At 41.3% G+C, this 26,429-nt stretch overlaps 2 protein-coding genes across 4 annotated transcripts; one reads left to right on the plus strand and one right to left on the minus strand.

Annotated features, from left to right (window-relative positions):
* Positions 1-1,592: 1,592 nt before the first annotated feature.
* zgpat (zinc finger, CCCH-type with G patch domain) lies at positions 1,593-9,291 on the minus strand. Of its 3 annotated transcripts, none has more exons than XM_086028597.1 (7): positions 9,227-9,291; positions 7,682-8,344; positions 6,741-6,874; positions 6,315-6,473; positions 5,461-5,580; positions 3,441-3,858; positions 1,593-2,605 (listed from the first exon to the last, which is right to left on the minus strand). In XM_086028597.1, exons 2-7 carry the CDS (start codon positions 8,281-8,283, stop codon positions 2,467-2,469), a joined length of 1,572 nt encoding a protein of 523 aa, XP_085884723.1. In that variant the 5' UTR covers positions 8,284-8,344; positions 9,227-9,291; the 3' UTR covers positions 1,593-2,466. The 3 variants fall into 3 exon arrangements, with proteins under 3 accessions (XP_085884723.1, XP_085884708.1, XP_085884715.1); XM_086028582.1 differs by having other exon boundaries at positions 9,107-9,291; XM_086028589.1 differs by having other exon boundaries at positions 9,151-9,288.
* Positions 9,292-9,543: 252 nt separating this feature from the next.
* Positions 9,544-25,034, plus strand: tti1 (TELO2 interacting protein 1). The gene is made up of 14 exons (XM_086028607.1): positions 9,544-9,686; positions 10,122-10,866; positions 11,098-11,435; positions 11,513-11,795; positions 12,757-12,928; positions 13,029-13,321; positions 14,231-14,620; positions 15,896-16,055; positions 16,341-16,508; positions 17,783-17,934; positions 19,173-19,313; positions 19,805-20,009; positions 24,145-24,232; positions 24,541-25,034. Exons 2-14 carry the CDS (start codon positions 10,141-10,143, stop codon positions 24,740-24,742), a joined length of 3,318 nt encoding a protein of 1,105 aa, XP_085884733.1. The 5' UTR covers positions 9,544-9,686; positions 10,122-10,140; the 3' UTR covers positions 24,743-25,034.
* The last annotated feature ends 1,395 nt before the right edge of the window (positions 25,035-26,429 follow it).

Consider the following 26,429-nt stretch of genomic DNA (forward strand, 5'->3'; position numbering starts at 1 on the left):
CGCGAGTTGAAACACAGTACTCTGATTAATATTGTGCTTGTGGAATATGAGTTACGCAACAAAATCCACCCGTTTTTAGCCAGGGTTGTTATCTGAGCCCTGAGGGTTTGTGATGTCATTTTCAGTAACGCCCCCTGAGATGGCTAAAAACGGGTATATATATATATATATATATATATATATATATATATATATATATATATATATATATATATATATATATATATATATGTATATATATATATATATATATATATATATTCTTGAAAAAAATGTTTGGGTTGACTTCCCCTTTAAAACAGGTGAATCAGTACTTTTATAAGAGCCTTCTTTTTTGTTTTGTTTTACACAAGTACTGTATCTGTACTGCTACTACTATATGTGATTCCCCCCCCAACGCAATACAGAGCCCAAGCGGACTGCTCGACCTGTCACAAACATTCATAGGCTAACCCTTTCATCCAAGCGCCTTCGGCTAAACAGCTTCTGGTGAATTCCCGAGTAAAACATCTGTCAAGGTGGCCTCCGAATCAATTGGTCCATCACACCTCCTTAATCACATAATCCAGGCCCCGATAAATGCTGATTGGCGGCCAAGGCTTTCCTAATGGGCCGCTCCCAATCCATATGCGAGGCGCATGTCTGCAGAAGGTGTGCAAAGCACACACACACACACACACAGACACGGTCCAATCTGGCTTGGGAGCGAAAGCCTCAGAGAGACGAGGAATCATGAATGACTTAGAAGCATGGTGCACAGAGCCCAGCCCCCTTGGGATATCATTATGTCAAGACGTACTTAATTTGTGGCATCTTCCATGGTCCAGCAAAGTCTTTCCAGATCCCAAGTGGTGCTCTCATTAGGATTTAGGACTCTGTGTGAGCCTTCATAGGTGGGTGAAAGCATGAATTCTACAACTCACAAGTCTTTGCTTTTCTCTAAAACGTCTAAACCCTAGTTCTGCTGGAATTGCCGACTACAAAAATACAATGTTTGAGTTTTAGTTCCTCTCCACAGGTATGTGCTCAGATCATAAAGGGATGACAATATAATCCCATCAATCCATGTGGCTCCAGATAGAGAAACTAATTGGCTGCCGCCTCATGCCCATAATATCGACCTTTCCTTGGCTGCAGTGGAGGCAGGTGGTCTTTGAAATAGGTAAAGCACGGTTAAGTTGGGCGTCATAAATTCAATCAATTTTCCGCTGTTAATTACTCGCTAGCAGCCTGTGAGAATCCCCGCTATGGCCCAAGATAGCAACCCAGTTTTGTGAAAGAAAAATGAAAGCTTCAGTAACACATGGAAAAATTTTGGCTTACAACACAGACAACATTATTGGTAGCCTTCTATTCGAGAAAGAAAAAGCCACAATGGTCACTGAAGTACCTTGCAGCTGACAAGGGTGGAATTTGCCCAAATGCACACTGACAAGCCACAAATCTTCTGGGAGAAAGTCTGTTGGACAGAAGACAAACTGGAGCTTTCTTGGCAAATCACGTCAGATGAATTGAAATTAGGCCCATGTTGCCCAGAGCATTTTTTGGGGGTTATACATACAGATACTGTAACACAACAAGCAACAAAACAATCAAAGCAATGCCTGCTATTCATTAGTTATTTATTCCATTTTTCATTTTGTCACTTTAATGTTAGTGACCGTAGTGATTTTTTTCTTTCTTTAACAGGCAAGTGTTTCATATCATTTTCATCCTCCAATATTCATGTAGCAAGTGAGCAAACTGAGCTTAAGTGGACATGAAATGACCTTTAAAACATAATGTCCAATAATTATCCAGATATTATGCACTAAAAATCTAGTGGCACTGACAACTGAGAAACACACAAACTTAATTGGTTCAAAATATGTAGATTCAGCCTCACAAATTTTTTGAATCGATGTAGACTATGGCCATTTGCTGATTAAAACTGAACACATTAGTCAGAAGGTGAAAAGCTTTTTCTATTTACCCCCAATGAGAAGGCTATAAAGGCCAAGTGGGTAAACCGCAAATTCTTTAACAAACACATTATTTTTGTTTTTGTGAGCTCCAGCTCCAGTAGATGCTAGTGAGAACAGGCCCTTCCAATATGTACGGAATTATTCCGAAAATCTTGTGTGACTTGTACTGTAAAATTTAAAATGAGAGCCGTAATGCTAAAAACATTGAAAACAATGCCAACACAATTCCATTAACATTTCAAACATCCAGAAGGACGGAGTTGCTTTGCACTGAGAAAGAAAAACATACATACAGGAAAATGTTCAAAATGATGTTTTTAGTGGAGAGAAACAAAAAGACGTTCCAAACAAAAATGAGCATCTGATATTTTCTGTACAGACCAAACTCAAACAAACAGTGACTTAAAGCAAAAAACTCAAATAACTAGCACTCATTTTATTGTGCGTTATGCGTTTGGTTTAAAATACACCCGCTAAAAAAAAGTGTTAGGTTAAAGAGATCTTAGAACTCGGTCATCTTCTTGTGTGTGTCCGCCTTGTTTTGTTGTCTCTGGATGGACAGCTCCTGGGCCTTCTGCTGGGCCAGCAGCCGACGAGCGGCCGACAGCTTCTGTTCCAGCTGCTTCACTCTGGATGCGTCCCTTTTTTTTTTTTCAGGACACAGACAACAAACAGATTAGGAGGTGGGGAGAGACGCGCTGTTTTTTCGGGCTGCACTCTCCCCAATGAGTTGGCCGCATACACCAAGTCTCACCTTGAATCTCTGCATCTCATTTACACTTTTACCACAGCATTGAATTCCAATGAATCATCACTTCAAAACAACAAGTGGGATGCATTAGATTGAGATAGGGGATGAGCGAAATATCCAATCAGTCATCGGTTAATCGTGTCCTGAGCCAACTGAGGCCAGATTGTCTTGTTAAAACATTTCATGTTTGTTAATAGGGACCAAGCCTAGCTGCAAATAATGCTAACACAAAAAGGTTTGTGATGACAGCAAAGCAATTATTTAATTACAGGCAAAGCTATGGTCTGACTAAATGAAGCTCCTCCATTCACGTCAACAAGAATTCTTGGCACCAAGATGCCACCAGGTGCTGAAGCAATATTTTCATCTTAATCGACGGTGATGGTCAAACATCTGCATTTAAAAGCAAATAGTTGTTGTCATCCTTTTCTCTCTCATCTCACTTACAGGCGCTTCCAGTTTTCAATTTTTTCTCAAATGTGGAGTATTGTGGATATGTTTCCATAAAAATGAGCAAAGTGATTCAAACATGCACGCTCATAAGACCCCAATGCATGGCGGCCCCCGTCTTAGGTCTATCACATTGTTAAAACTACAGTTGGATTTTTGTTCATTTCAGATAATAGTCCCAAATGCAACTTTACATCCCCCAGAAATGTTATTTTCTTAACACGGTGAAAGCGCCCCTGAAAGCGCCGTCATTTCCAAAGGCCGGTGATACTGACCTGCCCGTTTGCCTGCTGAGCGTCTGGGTCAGGTTCTGGATCTCCCTCTCAGTCTGTGACACCTTCTCAGCAGCCTGGAACAACTTCACATTCAGACTCCTCTTGGTGCTCTTGCCCCCCTTGTAGGCCTCCACCCCGGTGAGTGCGGACGACCCAGCGGCCGTTGCCGCCCCCTCCTCGGCAGCGTCATGCTCCTTGGCGCCCAGCTTGCGGTTAAGAAAGTCAAAGACGGTTCGGCGCTGTCCGTTGGCCTCCCTCGGCTTCCGCCGGCGCTTCCGCCGGCCTGTTTTCGCGTCGTCATTTGGCTTGCTCTGAGAGCGTCTCAGGGTTAACTCGGCACACTGGTCCAGTGATTTGCCTTTGGGCACGAGCACCGCCATGACGGGCTCCACTCGGCCTTCCTGTTTTTTTCCTAAACCTGAGAAAACAAGAGACAAACTTGCAGTGGAAGTTTGCTTTATGGTCTCGATCTGTATTCATGTCTCCTTCAAGAACATTGTGACGCTCCAAACATAATTCACGTTCGCATTTAGAGTGAGGTAGATGATAAAGCGGGGTATTCTTTTAGGCGTGGCTCCTTTGTGATTGATAGGTTGCAACCCCAGCGACGTGGGAATGCATAATGCATATCAATGGTACTGGGAACAGAGAAATAAGCAAGAGCCGATTCTCGCCTCAAAACCTCTGACCCTGTCATGTTCTGTCTTCACTTTCAAATTGATAGCTCACCCCGCCAGTAAACATCAAGGTGGACACATCCTGGACAAAGAACGGGTAATTCACGTTTCTGCCTCTAATCACATATACATGACCTGCTTTACTTTGCCTGGGTGATGTTACCTTACAAATACAGATCAGTATATCAGAGAAAAAAAAAAACAACAAATTGGCTGATGCCGCATGTCACGACTTTGACATTTACTTAATTGCAGTGGCAGCTGTTGGTTTTTGAGATAAATGTAGAATGGTTGTAGGCTCGTGTCATAAATCAATTATCAATTTCATTACCTTAACTAGCAAACTGAATATATTTGCCCCCTTACGGCCCCGTCTGGCCAAAAACCAAAACAAAAGCAGAACAATTAGATTTACAGAAGAACCTCTAAGGTCAAACATCTTCTTTTCAGAGACTCTAGTTGACTGATGATTAATTTGAATAAAAAAAAAAAATATATAAATAATCTGTTCCAAGGTCAAACTGTCTCCATAAAAAATATAATTAACTGTAAATACACTAACACTATGTCCTAAGTGACATGTAGAGTGAAAGTCAGTGTTCATTAGTGTTTTTTGCACTCTTGTCAAGTATAAAAAGAAGTTAACCACATTACGTATGGTGATAGTAAAGTTTTACTTCTCTGAATGAGAATCTGCTTTTGTCGCTCACGTTTTGAGCTGTGATTTAAAAACTGTGGGAAAAATATAAATTGCTGTTGCTTTAAATATCTACTGTAAAAAAATGCTCACTAGCTTGCAATAAGGAGAATTTGGTTTTGGCATTTCCATGGTAACCCTGGATTGCTTGTTTTATTAATTTTGGAGGACCATTTCCTCATGTTATGTTACTAAAATGATTTTTTTTTTCTCTCAAGACTTGATGTTATAACACATCTGTGTTCAGAGTTCTGTTAGCATGAAGAGTGACTGTCTTGGCACCTTTAGCTTTGGGCCATGACTGTCGGTTAACACAATGCACTTGTAGGGTGAACCCTAAAGCAGAAAACTCATTGCAACTGCTTCAGTCTCACACAGGCAATTTGTGCTCTTGCTTCAGTGAACCAGCATGTGCGAAATTGAGAGCCCGAAACGAAAACGTCAAAATGGAATTCGGCTTCTTCAGTCTGACTGTGACACGTCAAATGTCCTTTTCTGTTGATGTAATAACATGACATTCTCTCTCCTAGTGTAATTTAACGTGAGTAAACCACTTATACAATTTGGAAGCCTCCAGCAAACAGTGCAGTGCGGCTACATCAAATTTCATAGAAAATAATAGTGGTTCAAATGCATTTTCACCAACCTTTGCCATATTCGTAGCCCATCTTGAGCATTAGCTTGGATCCGATGCCTCTTGTGTGAACCTCCCAACCTCCAAAAATGGAACTATTGTTTACAGTCGATTCACCAGTCGACTCCAAAACTGTTGGGAAAGAAGCTTCAATCAAACACAAAAAATGCAGCCCGAGCGGAAAACAAAAGTAGTTTGATACGTATTGAGAGAACTTCAAACAAGGCATTGATTGTATGAATATGGGAGCAGGCAAAAACTCATACAAAAATGTTTGTTTGTTTTAGTCGGGACCATGTGCAAACGACATGAATCGGGATGAAAATGTACTTTGCACCAGAGTGCGGCTCTGTGAGAGAATTATTCATCCGTAATCTCTGATACACACATGGCGGGAATTTCATTTAACGGGAACAATGCACACTGACAATACGGTAATAAGTAAAAGTAATTCAAAAGTAAAAACAAGCCACCCCAGCCTTGGCAATACAAATAGTCCCACAAGCCACCATCAGGCACCAGTTACGATGAATGCTGGCATGTTTGTTTTATAAATGTCATGTCTTGAGTCCAGTTGGTAGTTTGTTTCGCTCTTTTAATGTTTGGAATGAAAATGCTGCTTATCCTATCCAGCTTTTCCTTTTGGTACTGCACACTGCCCATTGTATTTTGTTCAGAAGTCAGTTAAGAGATATGTACGTACGAGCATACCGCACGGAATGCTAACGAGTTGTTGAGGGAACCAACGCCACACGCAATGGAGATATGCTCGTCATCGAAAACGTATTGTAAATATCTTCTTTTTTTTTCTATTTCACCTATACCGCCAAAACAAAAATCTGGTGTAACATCTGATTGAAAAATACCTTTAGCGTAAGCCGCATCATCTTCAGCATCTCCCGGGTCCGAGTCAGAGGAGAGCGGGTCTTCTTCTCTCAGTGGTGGGATGATGCAGTCGGCTTCAACAACAGCATCTTTTAGTAGCAGGGAGTCAAACTTAACCGTGTAAAAGCCATTGTCGATATCTAAATGGGAGGAAAAAACAAGCATGAGAGGTGATTGTGTAGTTGACCTTTAGGAGACAGGCAGATAATGTCAAAATGGCGCTGTGTGTTTCTAAGTCTCTTTTTTTGTAGCCGCAAATACTTTTATTTTCAATTTAGATCCCTGAAGTAGTGTCAATCAAAGCCAAGCACTATCATTTTTGTAAGGGGCCATTTTACACAGCTCTCGATGTGATTGGGTTGTGCAACTATAATCTTAATTTGTAAACTCTCAATTGAACCCAGTACCCGTGATTCTGGCCGGGTACCAGATGCCATCCTCATGCCGAGTCAAGCAGGATGAGCCTTCCTCAAGGTTACTGAGGTCACAGTCCTGGAAGTCTCGGAGCTCCGACACGTACACCACTTCGCCATGGGAAAACCTTTGCGCGACGTGAATAAACGAGCAAGACACAGATTCAGTAAGTGTGGCTTTAAGGATATCAAGAATAAAACAGACACTTAGCTCAATACACAGTAATGCATCCCCATTGAGGAAAAAAACAATTGAAATATTGAAAGGAGCTCTTCTGCAACAAGCCAGATTTGGCAAGTTATATTAAATTAAATTGGACACAACACACATCACTGAGACAATACATTGAGAAAAGTTTTTTTTTTATACATACGTATATGATTATTTTTCAATTAAAGTGAAGAACAATAATTTGAGGATTTTGAATTCCTCTTGCGTTGTAAGTAGACTGATGCTGTTGCAGTATATTCCTACTTATCCATTTGCTATTCTATTTTCATAATAATAATAATAATAACAACCACTGTTGGAAGTATAGTAATGAAGCTGATTTGATAATGATGACAATATGGCTTTGCTTCCACCTGCTGGACAATATTTCCAGACACAAAATGTCAAGATTGGACTTTGGATTTTGAATCATAATAACTCAACTCAATAATAATAATGATAATGAAATAATTATGTGTATATATGAAGCACCAAATTGTACAAGTTCAATAATAGCCACCTCTTGCATATACCTGAAGGTCGTCGATAAAACTTCAGCATTACACATTGATAAATGAAGACGATATGATGCTAACAAAATCGGGGGTTGGGGTTGATCCTAGATCCACACATTTTCAGTGCTTGGACAGCATACTGGAAATTCTGTTAGCACATAAATAAATACACAATGATGAAGGTGGAGGTAAAAAACAAAAAATGGCACCTGCAGTTATCCTGGAAGCGACATTTGTCCTCCAGATAGAATGGACACGGCTTCAGGGACTTCTGTGTGGGATAAATGTACAAAACCCTAACTTGTGCCTCCTCTCCATCTGGTTCCTCTGCCCCGACCACCATGGCGTTGTGGTACTCTAGGGTCCCCCACGACGTCCTGTAAGGTGCTCTTACTTTGGTTCCACTCAATGTGTCTACCTCCTCCCCCTCCTCTTCTTCTTCACGTTCATCTTCTACACAACCGTCAGTGTCCTGGTCTTGTTCTGTCAAATCAGAGCTAGTCCCCGAAAACTCCCCAAGTTCAGTGTAGAAAGCAGCAAACTCGGAGTCCAAACCGCCTTTTGTGTCGGCCGCAGCTTTTTGGGCATTGGCCTGCACTCTGCTAGTGTCCTCCAGGGAAGCCAGAAGCAGGCTCTTTCTGAAAGACAGCAGGCTGGCCTTAGTGAGTTCTATCAGCTGACACAGGTCCTCTTTCAGTTTGAGCAGGTCACACTGCTGGGAGGGGTCCAGGCCAGCAGCCAGAGTGGCATCCACTTGCTGCAGCTGGGCTTCATACGTAGAGATGGCGCCCTCCAGAGTTTCCTCATCCATTGCGTCACTCTACGCTGGCCAGAACAGGAATGGAAGGCATCCAATCCAGCCTTTGGGGAAACTGTGCAAATTCAAAGTGGAAACAAGTTAAACTAACCAAATAGCATGAATGAATTTTTATTAGCAACCACAAAATCAGATCGGCGAGTTGCAGCCATCCTTCCATTTTCTATTTTGTATTCTTCATCTTAACTAACTCAGCATTGTTTTGTTTGCTGTTTTTCTATTATAAATGTATTGTTTTAACAGTCTGTCCTTATAAGTCAGATTTTTTTGTACTTTACTGAATTAAGATAGGTATTGATCTTTTTTCTTTCATTTTGATGTTTTCATGTCTTTCATGTTGTGTTTATATGTTCAATAAATCAATCGATCAAATTTTTGCATTATGTGCAGCACTTTGTATGCACTGTGGTTGTTTAAGGGCTCTTTAAACAAATGAGAGTTGGTATTATTAATCCAATCATTTCGATATAACAATTTGAATTTAGGTACAGTATGTACTGTACATACATACATTGGAAAGGAGGGTGGAAATATTGCAGCGTCGGGTAGTGATAGCTGCAGTGGAGTGGTGAAATAGTGCAACACGGCTGACTGTGTAACTGTCAGACTTATCTGTATTTACAAGCTCAGTTCAATTCACATGCAGAGAAAACGCATTCCATTCCGTCCAAAACATTATGTTAAGGTGACTAAAAATTACGTTTTTAAACACTGAACCTTTCTACATGGAAATCAGTTTAGATAGGATTTTATCAAATTCGATACAATAGGTAAGCGCTGCAGTAAGAGATGCTAATGTAGCTAAAGTGTTACCCGCCTTCGAGCTAGCTCCTAGAATCGGTCATAATCCACTGGCGTTACCTTCGTTATCTGGCTAATTGTCTGAAACCAATGCCGCGATAGCAAGGGCAATAACAACTAAAAAGATGTGCCGTACAGTTGAAATATGTGCTGTACATATGACCGAGACAGTGAAGAAGTTCACCGGCTGTATCAAAGTATTTCCGTGAATATCACTTCCACTTTCTATTTTTCAAAGTAAAATAATGGTTGGCCATAAGGCTGTAGAAATGGCGTTTTTTCCCCCAGAATAAATATTTATTGTAATAATGTTGTTGTAAATTATTTATTTAAACGTTTTATTTAATGTGTTTAATGATAGTAATCATTTTCAATTGAAACTCATCTGAATTTATTTTTCAAGACATATCAGAACCATCTAAGAAAATGCTAAATATTCGTCCAACATAAAATGCGTCATCGTCGCAAGTAAAGAACGTCATCCAACATTGGCGCTATGGAACCTGGTTACCCGTGCAGTAGTATTTACTTTTCTTGTGAAACATTTTGTGCATTTTGCACCGTAATGTGGATTTTCTGAACTAATCAAATTGAAGGTATGTTTCCAGTCTTATTTAATACAATAACACAGCATGCTCGACAGGAAGTTGCTACGTATCTACATTTGAGACTTACCTCTGATGCTAGATGTTAACAAATGTGTAGTTCCTACTCCAGCATAGAGTAGTACAGTACAGTACAATACAGTATTTAGTACATTTGAGAACATTGGCCTCTGCGTTTTAATGCGAATATATAAAATACAAATTGCAGTTAAAACAAGACAAATGTGTGAAATTGATATACTCTTACAGTACACATGACGTATTACTCCCAATACCAACTTTTAATAGATACATAGACAGGCAGACAGACTGTGCAATTCTTTGAGAGGCGACCCTAGTGAGGATAAATAGTTCGGAGGATGAATTAAGTTTTTAAGTTATGACATTTTTATAGCGAGACCTCTTATTTTTATTCCTACCCCACAGAGAACGGGCTTCAGCTGTGATGCCTCCAAGCATGGCCCTTATAAGTGATCCAAAGATTGCTTTTGCCTACCTGCGTCCCGCTTGTGTCCTGCTGACCCGTGTGCCTACTTTCAACAATGTTGAGACGCTGAGTGCTCAGTTGAAAGAGGTCAACGATGCCACCCTGCAGCAGCTCCAAGAGTACGTCCTCTTCCCACTCCGCTTTGTGCTCAAAGTGCCCGGGCCCAAGAAGGACAAAGTGGTGCAAGCTGTGGTTGAAGCTATGAGACACGTCCTGGAGAAAACCTGCGTCCAGAGCTGGCAGACCCTCCATGACCTTTTCTCAGAGCTCTGCCTCTGCCTGTGTTCACCAGACAATCCTGGGAAACCTGCAGATACATCGGAGGAGCTGAAATTAACAGTGCTAGGATGTCTGGACGCCTTGTTTCATGCTGCGTATGGAGATATTGTATTCAAATTTTTCGAAAGCGCAATACTGCCTGAGTTAGGAGCTGCTGTTTCACTGCTTCTGGTTTTAGCGGAGAAGGAGAAATCCCGAGACGTTCAAATAGCAGCCTTGAAGTTACTCCAGGTGTTAACACTGCAGTGCGACTGCAATGAGGATCATGTAGTACCCTCCTCAGAGGAGCGAGAAGCTGTAGGCAATGCCATGGCTTCATTCTTACCTGGAGTTACAATGACAGTGGCCAGGATCATTACAGGAGATGTGAGACAAGGCCATGGAGTCACTGTTAGGGCTGTCAAGGTACCAGAAGTTCTTGTTACATAATATGGTTTACTACCTATTGTCAAGGCTGCACAGGCACCTTCTTAACCATTGTCTAAACTTGTGGTGGAAGCACCTGATTAATGTCATTGATATTGTATTTTCCAGTTATGAAATACACAAAAATTACAAGTTGTTTTCTGGACTGCAGTTTAACGATAGTATATTTAAAAAAGACGTGATTATTTTCTCACTATTTTGTCATTTGAGGTTTGGTCCAGGACTGTCAGTGTGGTCATGGAAGATGCTCAGCTTCAGGCTAGTGAACCAGTGAAGTCTGCCTCAGTGGACCTGGGGAGGATTGGCCAGCTGATGGTCCATCGAACACCAGACTGGGTGAAGAACACGTCGGGAAAGCTGTGCTTACTCCTGAAGAAGATAATGTCAAGCACGGTGGCACATCAGCACTGGAGAGTTCGACTGGAGGTCGTGGAACTGGCTGAGCACCTGCTGGACAGGTGTAGTCAGTCTTTGGGCGAGTGTATTGGGCTGCTTCTGGAGGCACTGGTGGGAGCAATTAACGATGAAGAGCCCAGAGTCAGAGAAAGGTTTGTTTTTATCAGGGGGCTTGGAGGGCTCAGCAAAATGGTTTTAGCTTATTCCTGGCAGCTTTTCTCCTTTTTAGGTGTGAAGGTGCCCTTAGAAAGGCTTCCCAGAAAAATCAGACATCTGTCAACGCCGAAGATATCAAATGTAAAAACAGCTCTCAAACATTCATTGACGTTCTGTCAGAGAACCTCCACTCTTTGGCCACTTCACTGCCCAGACTAATGCGCACCTCTGATGACCAGAAGAAGCTTTTTGTCCTTAATGTCTTTCTGGGTTATTTAAAGCTGCTAGGACCACAGGTGTCTGTGGTGCTGAACTCGGCGGTGCATCTTGAGAGGATTTCCAAAGCTCTGATGCAGGTAACAACCAGTGTAGTGCCAGATAGTTTGCACTGTATGAAAAGAAATAACACAGGTGGAACATGTCTCCAATTACACCGTATTCCAAATTATTATGCAAAGGAGTTTTTTCTCGGATTTTCATCAATAGACTGTGCAAATGGAACTCATCTTAATTTTCAAATCATCAATTGTTGGAGACAAATTTGAATGTTTTTTTAAACAAACCTTCCAATGATAACAGTATTAAAAAAATAGAAACCTAGTTTTTGGTCAAATGCACTGTCCCAAATTATTTTGCACACCATTGTTTCGAGACATTTTATAGGTTGTAAAGAACTGAAAATAGTAATCCGTCAAATTTGTAGCATTAGGTTGTAGTATTTGTCATGTTGGAAAATTTAGAAAATGCACTTAAATAGTGACTCAATTAAAATATAAAAGTTACCTAAACATATCTAAATTGATTAGTTATTTAGGATAAAATGCAAATATATTGAATTAAACGTTAAATACACTTAAACTGTCCTTGGGCAGTGATTCTTTCGACTACCACTAGAGGGAGCCTGTGTACCACCACCGTTAAACATACAGTAGCTTGCTTTGAGTGACACTTATTGAGGCTGAGCGGTTTGGAAAATGGATGGATGGCTGATTTTCAATCTTAGGTTAACCTGCCTGTCAATATTCTTATTCACCCTTCTCATTATATCCTCAGCACATTGAATAAATTGCAACCAGACTGTTAAATTTATATTAGAAGACATTTTCCCGCTCATTCAAGTAGGCTTCATCAGTTCATGCTCCTAGAGTGTTTCAACAGCCACTTTTCCTGCCAAAAGGGTTCGACACCGTGACTTCACGTGCTGTTATTGCACGAACACATACATGTGAAAATGTAATAGTACAGGCGATTGTTTGTACTTATTTACAGAAGCACAAATTTCTGCCAAGCTGTACAAATAAATTGCTGTTTCTACAGGTGCTGGAGTTGGACGTCACGGATGTCCGTATTGTAGAAGAACGAGTTCACAATGCCACAATAGATACAAGCTCAGGTTCCCAGCCCTCGGCTCACATACGGAGGAAGCATTTTCTCTTCTTTACAGATGAGAAAATCGTTTCTGTCCTCACAGAGATCTGTCGGACGTTAGGTATGAGATATTAATCTGTTTTGCATTTTGTGTCACGTCAACTGTTTGTCGACACTCAAATCCATGACCATGAAGTCATTTTCCTATGCTGTACTTGTAGGTTACTATGGCAACATTTTTCTGCTGATGGACCTCTTCTTGGGTCTCTACCGCCAGTCCTCAGTGTACAGGAAGCAGGCCGCCATGGTTCTCAACGAAATCATCAGAGGTGCTGCTGGCATCACTGTCATCACAGAGGGAAAGCGCTTGGAGGGTGAGGGTGGAGGACTTCCTCATTCCCAGGAAGACCTCAAAGCAGCTGTGATGCTGGTCATGGAGGAATACATCAGCCTGAACAACTGGCACTTGATCACAGTCAATGAGGAGACTGACAAAGCTCGACAGGACCAACAGGTAAGGACACAGACGCCTTTCTATATGGACGCAGGATTATTATTAGATTTCAAATTTCTTACCAATAGAGGAAGGCAAGCAGAAACTGTAAATGCGTGATAAAGAGATAATGTGCTTTAAACAAAATGGCGATGGAAAAACTGTGTAAAAGTTGTTAATATTGGTTAAGATTGTTTATAGTATATTCTAAACATTTTTGTAAATAAATACATGAAAATACCCACAAACGATTTGCTTTATTTTTGTTTGGCATTTACGGTGCTTTATTTTTTACATTTGCGCACATATCAGGATGCCCTGTACATACGTTCTAGCTTGAACCTAAATGTAAGGAATGTTCCAATTCAGTGTCAAAATAAACAGTTGCTGTTGTCAGAATACTGTAGATTTTTTTTTTCCACAGTTATTAATGATGGACAAAGTGGGTGCATTTTGCTGCTTAATTTATATTCCAAAAACACAGTATTAATCAGAATGCCATATTTCTACTAGTGGGCCTGCGTAGAACATATTCTGGGAAAAAAAATATGTTTGGGTTGACTTTCCTTTAAGCAGGAGAAGGAACAAAAACAACCCCAAATACAGACAGGTACAAATGCATGTCCGAATACTTATATAAAAAATGAATACAAATTCAAATTGTTATATAAAATGGACAGATTAATACAAGTTGAAATCGGTATATTAAAAATGAAAAGGAAGAGTCTAAGAAAAAAACGTCACCACACTTTGTAATGTTATGTTCTGGACCTTTCTGACTTTTAACTGATTCCCTCCCAGGGTAATAACATGTAGAAGAGTAGATTTGTAAGGAAATCTTAAATTAATGGAGTTGTGTTGCAGGTGCAGGCCAAAAAAAAAGAAAACACACTGATGCATAATGCTGTATTTGCCCTTTTCTATCTGTAGCTGTTGAGGCCGCGCGTCCTCCTCTCCATATCCAACAGTCATGAAGACTCTCTCCAAGTCGTCTCTTCCTCCTGTGCCTCCTCGCCCACCTCAACAGTCCACCAGCTCAATAGTAACATTTGGCAGCTCTGCATCCAGCTGGAGGGCGTGGCCTGCTTCGCTCAGGCCCTTGGACACGACTTCCGTCCCCTGCTGATGACATCACTGTACCCTGTGCTTGAGAAAGCGGGCGAGGAAACACTTTTGATCAGCCAAGCAGCATTGGACTCCATGTGGGACATCAGCAAGGCCTGTGGCTACTTGTCCCTAAAGGAGCTGATTAATGACAACTCGGACTATCTGCTCAATGACATCTCACTTAACTTGCAGAGGCTCAGCCAGCATCCGCAGGTCAGTTTTAGTGTACTAGAAGCCTTGAAAGTTTTTTGGGGTATTCTCACACGTGGTCCCTTCTGGCCACCGCTAGCAACTCAAAACTGGTCATCATTTTTAGCATTATTGTGAATAGTCTGGACCGAAGGTCTTTGCTGTAGAGCAGTTTGCCTAACGTACATTATGAGCACTGTTGTACTCACTAAAAGCCCCACCAGACAAGGTGCATCACAACATCACAACTGCTCACAACGACCAATCACGGCTCAGATTCATAAAACGGGTCAGCCATGATTGGTCGTTGTGATGGGACAGTTGTGATGTCATTTTCAGTCGCCAGAAGACAAAATGGCCACCCCCAGAGATGGCTAAAAACGAGTGCATTTTGCTGCTTAACCTATATTCCAACGCATAATGAATCGGAATGCCGTGTTTCAACTAGTGGGCCTGCTGGGAACATATTCTTGAAAAAAAATGTTTGGGTTGACTTTAAATATCATTTCAAGCTCATCTTACAACATTACCGTTATTAAGAAATGGCTTATATTTAATTTGACGTTGAAAACATGCACTGGAAATCTTTGTGTTTGTTGCCTTTGAAACCAACCTTTGAAAATATCAGTTGTCAAGCATGAGATTTTTAATAGCCACTCAGCAGAGCAAAAATAAATAGCCATCTGGCAAAGACTGTCCGTAACTTCTGCGAACAACCTGGGCTAAGCTTTTCTTCCTCCTTCCTATTCGTCCTCCACGACATACAAAGATCGAAAACAGTCAAGATGTGTTTTTCAACATACTTCCTTGACCAATTACTACTTTTCTATTAGCCAGGCCTTTGGCACCATCTTCTGGCATCTTGGAAAATTGAAAAAAAGAGTAGAGAAATAGGCAATGCTCTGTTTTTCCTCGACTAGCTGAGTGTAGGTTTTACCAGGAAAAAAAAATTACTGGATGAATTTGTTGGATGCGGTTCACTGAATACAGTATGCAAAAGTATCCTCTGAAATAGAAGAGATCTGCAATTAATTGTCAAAAAAAAGAAAATACTGAAGCAATACATTTCCATAATGAAATATTTATTTTATGAACAGTCAGATCCTTTCTCTCAACAATCAAACACAAACTACCTTGTTTAAACCAAAGTGGAAAATTGCAGAACGGCAGGACTTTGAAGGCTCAGCTGAAACGCACTCAAATCTGCATTATTCACAGTTCATTATTGTAATGCAGTGCACACAACATTGTGGCCACATTCTGCACAAGGTTTTACCATGACTTTGTCCTGTTGTCCAGGCTCCACGGGTGCTGACTGTGATGTTGACTCATTCTGACTGCAGTTTGCTGCCGCTGGTGCGAGACATCATACAGGACGTGCTGATGGCTCTCGACCTCAGCTACGATCACACAGCCTCTCTCTTCTGCTCTGTACTGCACGCACTCATGAAGGCGCTTGGTGAGCTCTCATACGTGTCATGTCACGCTGTTAACGAAAGGTGCGGCTTGTCGTTACACCCAAGTAGTGGATCAAAATGAGAGAAAATATCCTTTTCAACCTTTTAGCCATATATGCATCAAAATGATCAGTAGCTTGACGTGTTTGGCATGAAATTAAAAGGAGCAGTATATGAAAATATTGAATGAATTTAAAACACCGTGCTTCAAATTACATCTGGAAAGGAAAAGCTGTTTGCAGCACATCACCTCATTTAATTTATATTCCTGTGTGTTTGTCCTCTAGCGAGGTGGTTTCCTTTGACTTCTAGCAAAACCAAAGAGTCTGCTCGATCCAAGCGGACCTCCGTCGACCAAGAAGTCTTTAACATCCGTCAGTTCCTGCTGGACTACCGCAAACAGAAAGAGTTGGCAGAAGGCATTGGAATAGAGGAAGACGACCCAGAAGACCTCGGTGGGAATTTGTAGCTACAAGACTAACGCCAACATTTCCATTGTGTCTGGCCCCTTTCACCGAAAAGTGCAAAGTAGACCTAAGTAGGCCAAGTTTTTCTTGGCTCACTGTTACATGTGTAAGGTACCAACGGGAGATGGAGGAATTCGCTGTATTCCGAGGTTATATCAGTGCCAGAGTAAAAGCAGAGCTCCAGACTAACGTTTTTTTTTAACTAGGAGAACAGATGCCCCTAATTTAAAAGTTTAGGGGGCGTAAACAGAACTTTTATGGGTGCACACTGGAAATCAACTTGCAAAGTAACTATTCACATTTCGTCTTATTTATTCACTGTATTACTGATAATGCACAGAAACTCATCCCTAAAACAAATGTTCATGCCTTTTTCTAATATGACCGTTTCCTCACAAAATGATCTGGACTCATGATCAGGATTTTCTCCTCTGGCACAGTAGATTTATTAAGCAGAAGGTCAGCACTGCCATTCTTTGTCTTTGTCATTGTTTACAAGAGTTATTATAGATTTGCACAATAACTTCAAGAGCCGCCTCTTTTCACAGATTAACCAATCATAGTAGGATTTCAAATAAAATCCCAGATCCCCCCCCACCCACACGCACACGAAAAATTTAATTTTCCCTTTCAACACAAAGAAAAATCAAATGATAGATAATATTATAATACAATACATTTTAATAACACATTTCACATACCGGTACTCAACAATGCCACATCCAAAATATCCCCTTTCAGATTAATATGTAACAACTCAACTATCACTGAACATAACATAATGAATGAAAGATACAGTTTCCAAACAAAAGTAACCTTTGTCCCTGAAAATGTCAACATAATCTTGGCACGAGTAGTTAGCGCTTCTAGTACATGCCAGGTAGTTTGTCTTGTTAAGTTTGTGATGTTTTTTTTGACACGTAAAATAAGACTGTAAACAACATGCCTTTTTGATCGGGCACACGGGAGATAGAGAGCAAATGCTGCTGTAATGTTTCAACCCCCGGATGCTCTTCTATCATAAAGTTACACAACTGGAAGTAGTCGTGTAAAAAGTGACATACTCTCACTTGACGAATAAAACACACACGGTCTACTTCCGAGCACAAATGGAACGTAGCATTGAACAGAAGGCCGGTGAATGCGTCATTAAGTAGAGCAATACAAGAATTCCCGGCTCTCCTGTTCGGCCTCTGACACACACATTACTTGGGAAGCCAGTGTGAAAGCAGCTATGAACTGACATGTGACTGCCTTTCCAGAGATTCCTCCCCCAGCAGAGTTTGAAGAAGACGATGATGCTTATGGTTGCGATGTGAAAGCGGAACTTCCCACCCACCTCAGCATTACCAAAGATGTTATGGAGCGCTGCATTCATCTGCTGTCTGACTCAAGTCTTTGCCTCCGGCTCAAGGTACTGTTTGTTTTAGGACATGACAACTGACTTTATCTTTTCATATTTTTCTTTTAATAATAATAATAATACATTTTATTTCTATAGCGCTTTAAATAAAAAGCAGAATAAGACAATCATAGTATTAATGGGTTCACCAGGTCCGTAGGGGAGGTTCTGGAGAGTAGGGTGAGGGTGGATAATTTATCAGTGAAAAAGGCTGACAGGGAGGAGAGGCACTTGAGTTTGGGTTTGGGGGTGGGGATGTTGATGTCAAGCATGATAGCTAAGTGGTGGGAGATGGTTAGGTCAGATTTTTAGAGGTGCTTGATGGTGATGCCAGTAGAGCAGACCAGGTCCAGGATGTGTCCATGATTGTGGGTGGGGAAGTTGATGTGTTGAGTAAAGTCGAAGCAATTAAGTATATCAAGGAATTCAGTGGCGAGCTTGCAGTCTGTGGAGTCGATATGGATATTGAAGTCACCTAAAAGAAGGATGGAAGGTGAAATGGAACAAAGTTGGGTGAGAAGTTCAGACAGGTCAGAGAGAAAAGCTGGGTTCGGTTTAGGGTGGCGGTAGACAACTGAGGTGATCAGGGGCTTAGGGCCGGAGAGTCTGAAGGACAGGTATTCAAAGGAAGAAGGGGCTTGGATAGTGATAAAAATCCAACAGGGGTGGTTTGATTGAGATTGAAGTATTCCAGAGGTTTATGACAGGTTTTAGTGAGACAGAGAAAATCCAGGTTATAATCCGTGATGAATTTGTGGAGGATGAGACTTTTGGTGTTTAGAGACCAGGTATTGAACAGGGTGAGTTTCATGGTGAGAATTCTGGTGGGTTGGGAAGATTTGGGTAGTATTCAGAGGTTGGCTGGGTTAACATGCTGTTTAGTGTGATGCGAAGGTAACCGGTACTGGGAGCAAAATGATGGGATTGGGATCTATCATGTGACTGAGTGGTAGTGGTAAATGAACTTGTGCTGGAAGCCGTTATGAGGATAACTAGGCGGGATGTAGAGTTGATTGCCTGTGTTAACAGATTTAAAACTATAAACTACTTTATGGTGTGATTTTATCAACAATCTGAATCTGAAGAATGTCACACAATGTCAATTAAAGTTCCCAGGCTGCATTACTTACATGACCAAGCCACCAAATTACACGTGTCAGTTTGTTCCGTGCAAATGAGGCACACAGCAGACATATGGCCAAGCAGAGTACATTTGATAATGTGCATCTTTACCTTGCGTTTTCCCTCAGGTGCTGGATGTGCTGGAGCTGTGCCTTAGTGTACTGAGTGAGAGGGAAAACGAATTGTTGCCAATGGCCCATCGCTGCTGGCCCGCCCTCGTGCAGAGACTGACAGCTGACGACCCACTCGCTGTCCTCAGAGCCTTTCGAGTACGTGAGAAATAATCAAGCTTGCAAAGTGTGTTTCTCATCTGCAAAATACCTTTGCTGCATACGCCTTTGCAATTCATTTTTCAAGTGAAGATGGTGTGTTTGATTATTTTTGCATCCTCTTGTATGACTATTGTGACCTAAACCTCTACAGTTAATAATGGTTGTATTTTGGTGACAGATCATTTCATATTATGATGAAAATCTTTTTGGCAGAGGGTAACTGCTATGGTACTCACTACTTAGTAGCGCTCAGATCTGCATCAAGATCACATTTTCCCTTTCTGCACAATCACTTCTTCATATAACAAACAATTCTTCATATAACTCAGTCATTAATCTTCATGACAGTTTAAGAAAAATATGTGAAAAAGCCCTCTACGTTTTGGGAAATTGTAAAAGTATTATGCCCGAACCAAACCTCATTGGTAGAGGTAACTAGAATCCTAATTTGAATCGGCACCAAATGGAACATCTGCATTTTCTTCCAGGTTTTGTGTACTTTGGGTCGCACTTGTGGCGACTTCCTGAGGAGAAGGTTCTCCAAGGAGATTTTGCCAAAGCTGGCCTCCTCTCTGACTAAGCAGGCTCCCATTAGCGCCAAAGCAGGACCCGTCTATACTCACACTCTGGCCTACAAACTGCAGCTGGCGGTACTTGAGGGACTGGGCTCGCTGTGCCAGAGTTTGGACCTGGGTAAGTCAGCAGAACCACACACAGATGTACGCATCATCCCAGGTCTTGCTGCAGTAATAGTGCACAATCCATCTCCAACATTTGAGAGCGTTTCTGTAAACTACATAAACTGCAAGACTACAATGCTAGTACTAATAACAATAATAATAATATTAATTAATAATCAGTGTACTTTTTTATTATTCATATTATTATATTGTATTCTATGAGTGAGAATTTCACTTTTAATTTATGACTTCTGCTTCCAATCACTAGTAATATGTATGTACTGTACATACATACATACAGTGGAAAAAAAAGACAAACGGATAAATATTCATTAAAAAATATTTGGAAACAAATTTAAAAAAAAAATCTGCATGTGCCAAACCGCAAGTACGGAGGTATCTTATGTATACAGTACTTACAATCACATCCACATCCAGTTACACCACCAGATGGCAGAGTTATACAACAGTGGGAAATATTTCTCTCTTGAACGAGATGCAATAATCTGGAATTCACCCATTGCACAATTAACACAGGTTTACACAATTTTATTATTGTCTGTCTTTACATGCACAAAATAGGTTAATTGAAATGAAACATGAAAATGTCATTTTGTACCAACTTTGCATATCTATACTGTACCTTAAAAACAATTGAATATGTTTGTGGTTGTATCTTAGCTTTATTTTGAAGGGTCTAACTCTACAGCAACCTATATATTAGCGGAAAGCAATTACAATAAGTATTTAAGTTGTCACTTAATGGATGCAACATTTAATAATTGCATCTCATGCACTTTTAAAGCAATACAAAGTGGTGGGGGGTGGTGGTAACTGAAGTTTATATGAATGCAACAGATCATGAAAATCACAGTGGGGCACTTGTATGTGATACCTGTGAAAATGTACTGTTTAAGTAATTTACACAAAGGAATGAAAGCTGCTCGTCACATGCTTTTATTACGTGTGCAACTGTGCAATGGGTCGATTTTTGTGCCAGCATAACAAAAACTGCTTCAAAGTCAGTCAGTATTCAGCAGATTTTTTAGATACAATCCTGTTTTGTAGTCGAGCTCTCACAGGCTGTGTTTTGTGTACTACAGTGTTTTAATACTTAATGAAGTACTACTACTCCTACTAAAATGTTAATCCAAATAGCCTTCGGGTTTGGGAACATGAGTATTTCTTTTATGACTCATTTTATTTGCTCAAGGTAAAAAAGTTCCAAAAATATATTGATATCCCCACTCCTTGATAGCCGCTGTTCTCCACGAAATAAAGTTAACCACTGTGAAATTTAAAATCAAAGTAACACTCTTTGCCCAGTCAGCGGCTCAAAAGGATTTTCACTCGTGGAGTCAGCACTTCATACACTGATCTATGCATGTGATGTGGCACATTATTGTCCACATCACCAAACCCAAGTACCGCCCACCGCCCACGCCACGTTATGCTGGCAGTACTGTTTGCTAATGCTAATCTGTGGTAATAATGCACCTCTTTTTACGTTTGACGTGGTCGTCCTGTCGTGTGACCGCCAAACTCTGGACGTCCCTTGGCAACAGCAGATGTTTGCCCATTCGGTTGCCAAGTCATGGGTGGAGAAACTCATGATGTAAATCAGCCACCATGTTAATGCTACATTATGGCCAAACTCAGAATGGCTTTAAAAAATTCCTAGTCACATGTTACCATGCTCTTTTTGTAACACCACAAGATGGTGCCTAAGTCCTGGCTTAATTTGAAAGTAGTAAATGAAGTCAAGGAAGTATTGTTGACGTTGTAACGAGTGAGAGACAAAGATTTATGTACTGTATGTCGGGGCGGAGCTAAGTTTAGCGTGGGTTGTTAGTGGACATTACAGAGAGTCTTCGCCACGTGAACAGCCAGTATGTATTTTTTCCCTAAATCAAATAATTTGCAAATACATTTTTGGGAAAGATGAGTTTGAAATGACATTTTAACTGTTTTGCCATCATCCGTATTTATTGTTTGAACTGATAACAAAAGCAATTCAGTTACTTCCATTTTTTTCGCTGTTGGCCGCAGGGCTCGGGTCCCTATCCCCCTCGAATAGGGGGGGTTTACTGCACTGGATTTCATCCCCACCCCCCCAATAGCACAAGGAGCGACTTTCTTAACGAGGTGGTGAGCATGTGACCGAGCAGCAGAGGAGAGAAACACTCTGCGGCCGCATGCCGCCTCACTCATGTGAATACCGATTTGGCTCCGGCTCGCCTTTGGGACGCCTGCAGCAAGCCAATTAGCGAGCCTCAGTCACAGAGTGAGCCGCGGACAGAAGCAAAAGTATTATATGCCGCCGGTCGTCAGCTTCTGGTTCCATTCCACCTGTTCTTCATTTACCACAGAAGTACTCTAACGGCACCTGAATATTTGTGACTCCTTGCGCTTGCATGCCAAGCATCCGCAAAGCAGGTGGTCCTGAGTGAAAGCAGATAGAATGAAAGAAAGGGATGGAAGTGGTAGCCGGATAATCCCATTGAACTCGGAAATGTGCACCGCTTCTTTTATTCTTGACACGCCGCGAGTGTGGAAAATCGACATGTTTTGAAATGAGGCTTGAAAGGAAGCCCATTTTGCACCTAAGAGAATGGCTAAGTGTCTTTCGGGGATGCGAAGATTGGACGAGGTGGGAAGGTTGGAGGGGGGGGGGGGTGGATGTCAGAGTGAAGAAAATGAGATGAAAGAGTTGAAGCAAGGCAGCATGGTAGGGAAAGAAAAGTGGGCATTTGGCAGGCTTGTGACAGTCCAGTTGGGGTGATACAAGGTGGCTCGGTGGACTTGAAAGTGCAGCGGGAAGCCGGCGAGACATGAAGGAGTCGGTCGGTCTTTTCAAAACTAGCCCAACACCTCTTCATCGCTTGAAAATAGGAAAGAGGAGCAGATGAAAGCAAGATAAGCACAAACACCCCGCTGTGAGTCTTGCTCCCTCAGCCAGCCCTGCTAAGGGTTTCAAATTGCAAAGTCTCCAAAATTCTCCTCTTATCGCCATCTTTTCCCGTTTTGGAGGGATTGCAACAGGGATTACGTGATTAGAATTTTTTTTGTTTTAAAGCGCATGTCGTATTATTGACTAGGGAAAATCACTCTGGAAATGCTCTGAGCTGCTCATAGCAGTGTTGTATTGACCGGAATACAAAATAAGCAGTTGTGCGGCATGGAGGTCGGCATGGATGGAGCTCAACTTCCCATTGCTGACGACGTTGTATTCCTCTTTAGCTATCAAAATAGTATACAGTTTATCAAAAGCTCCTCTTCTGGGGACAGCCATGCACTGCACCTCATTTTGCCCTCATTGCGTCAAGATGTAATTGATCAGCGATTGGTTTTGAACAATCGGCAGAATTTTGTGGAACCTCGTAAGTCCAACACAACCCAGTCAGCGACGCTGGTTGACCTTTGAGTTGTTTGAATTCCAAAAGCACTTTTTCCCATAGGAAATAATGTGTAATAATTAACTCCACGGTCAAGCAATCACTATCATCCCTCAGGCAATGTCTTGCATTATAACAAGCCGAACTGTCATACACGTTTAAAGCGGAAGTCAACCCAAACACGTTTTTTTCAAGAATATGTTCCCAGCAGGCCCATTAGTTGAAATACGGCATTCTGATTAATATTGCGTTTGTGGAATATGAGTTAAGCAGCAAAATCCACCCCTTTTTAGCCATCTCAGGGGCCGGCCATTTTGTCACTTGTGTCGACTGAAAATGGCTCAGCTTCAGAAAACAGGTCAGTTGTGACTGAGCCCTGAGCAGTTGTGATGTCATTTTCAGTCGACAGAAGCGACAAAATGGCCACCCCCAGAGATGGCTAAAAGTGAATGGATTAACTCTTATTCCACAAACGTAATGTTTATCAGAATGCCTTGTTTGAACTAGTGGGCTTGCATAGAATATATTCTTGAAAAAAAGATGTTTGGGTTGACTTCCTCTTTAAAGAGACATTCATCACTGTATAGTAAAACAAAATAAAGTCAAACCACTGATGACCGACGAAAGCAAAACATGTCTTATTTTTTTCCAGTTTCAATAAATGAATAGTCCTAGTGCCTGCAGTATTTCATCCTTTCAGACAGTTTGTCTTGATCCTTGTCCTATTTTGTTTGCTGATCTGTGTATTTCCAGCTGAAGTGGACTTAGATGTCGTTTCTGAAGCCTGCCTGCCCTACCTGAGCTGCAAACAACCCATCAGACTGCAACAGGCCTGCTTGAGGTAAAATCAAATATCACCAAATCTCAACGACAGTCATCTTTGGTTGCCAGTGTCGAGTCATTCATTATCGCAATTCAGTCGTGCAGTAAGGTAACATCTTAATTCCCCAAGTATAAACGTAAGATAACCACTGTGTAAAAACAGCATTGATAGGTCTTGGTCCTTCATCACTCACCAACAGTACTTCATTGACACCAATTAGTACTTTTATGCTGAAGCGTGGAAAAGAATCCAATTACTTTTCCAAAATCAACATTGTTGCAAAGTGCATCCCACATTGAATTTGATGTCGTTTCTCTCCTCCACAGTGTTTTCCACCACTTGATCCAGGTGGACCCCGATGCCTTCTGGTTGACGTTAAATGAGATTCACTGCCCGTCCTCCTTCGTCCCACCGCACCCTGACCTGCAGCCCGTGTGGCTGAGCGGGATGGGACGCCCCAGAGACGAGTACTCGGACAATGTGCTCAAACTGCTGAGGGAAGAGTTTGGCCAAACGGGTGACGAGTAGAGCTGTTTGTGAATAATGCACTCCCAACGGACAGTTCAGTTAAGAAGGGGATCATGTTGATCGTGTTTGTACAGATGCTGTCGACATTTTCATCAAAGCTGTAATTTTATATATCTTCCAGGTAACCTTCTCATATAAGGACTGTGGCACAGGAGTTTTTTCTTGTTTTTCTCTCCCTGCCCTGCGATCCACCCACCTCATTATGATAATTAACTTACATCCTGAAAAATCTTTTTTTTTTTTTTTATTTTGAGTACTGTGCATGAGGAATAAATGTTTGGTCTCAAATATTTTTGGGAGTAGTTTTCAGTGACAACGGCATATTGTTTGGCTGTAATACTGACAATGTTCTGAGGCTACAAGTATGTATGCCTTCCACGTTGAGGGTCTGCTACGAACTACCAGGATGCTTTAAAATGGTACAAAATAATGCTTCCTCATAATTCAGGTGTATGCAAAATTGCAAATGTTAAAAAACAGCGCAAATGGCTATTTGTCAAGATGTTCACTCATTTCCAGTTAGTTACCCATTCAATGAGTAACACAGTTTGACCTGACTGAATGTATTTGTCATTCAGCTTGTATTCCAAATACCTTATTGTTACATCCTTGCTTGAATTATTGTCCTCCGGTGCTAAAGAAAAAAAAACATGTAAAATGACTTAGTTTTCATTCGTATTGCTGTCATTCTGCTTTCATGCTCATAAGTGTAATGTAGGAATTGCCAAGCAGATAGTCGATCAAACAAGGTGAACAATGTGGCGGTCGTCTTTGAAAGGCATTCCTTGCTGTTATTCACAGGCAGCCGACATCTCACCCATCACAGCTGTTATTGCTTTTAAGCCTTCGCCTTTCAGGTTGTGTTTCAATGAAGGCGGCCCAGTCTCTCTCCATTATCGCATCACCTCTCTGGTCGGGTTGAGCCTTGAGCCTCCCACCTCTTAGTGCCGTAATGAATGTACGAAGCCTCTGCTGTGAGGAAACAAGGACGGCACCTTTTCTATTTAGGCGGCCCGACTTAATGTAAAGCAAATGTGGCGCACCGTCTCTTTATCTCATTGTGTGCCGCAGCTATTTATCCCCCTGCCAACGCTGACAACAGCACCATTAGTCATCAGTGGCAACGGAGGTGGGAGGGGCCTCTGACACACATAAAGCACCTGCATGTGGTTCTGCCTTAATACACACACAAAGTACTTACATGACAAATCAGTATAATGTTACAGTAGTATAGAAAAAAGGGAAAAGAACACAAACTGGGTTTATAAATTCTAATTAAGCCAAAAGTTTTACACACACTGTAGTACATTTGTGTTGATGTGTGCATTTAAGGGATGGAACGAGTGACGTCTGGAGCGCCAACTATATCTTGGTGGGTTAGCACTTAGCACACAGTTAGTTTACTATTAGGCCTGCTCCATGCTCTTTGGGAATGTGTTCATTTTGCGTTTTTGTGTTTAACGCTGTATGTGAGTTTTTCCCCCCACTTTTTTCAAGTAGCAACATATTTAAAGTTACCTCATAATTCACAGTTTGGCTCACAATACTAAAAAAAAAAAAAGTCAACGAAGCGATGGCTCATATCTCCAAAAAACTTGTAAGTCAAGGTACCACAGCAGTTTATTTGTAAACAAAAGAATACTACAATAAAATAAGAATAAATAATACAAGCAATATAAACAATAAC

This window comes from Filicampus tigris, chromosome 1 (genome assembly GCF_054856515.1).
Source record: "Filicampus tigris isolate MCC_2025a chromosome 1, RoL_Ftig_1.0, whole genome shotgun sequence".
Taxonomy (NCBI): Eukaryota; Metazoa; Chordata; class Actinopteri; order Syngnathiformes; family Syngnathidae; genus Filicampus; species Filicampus tigris.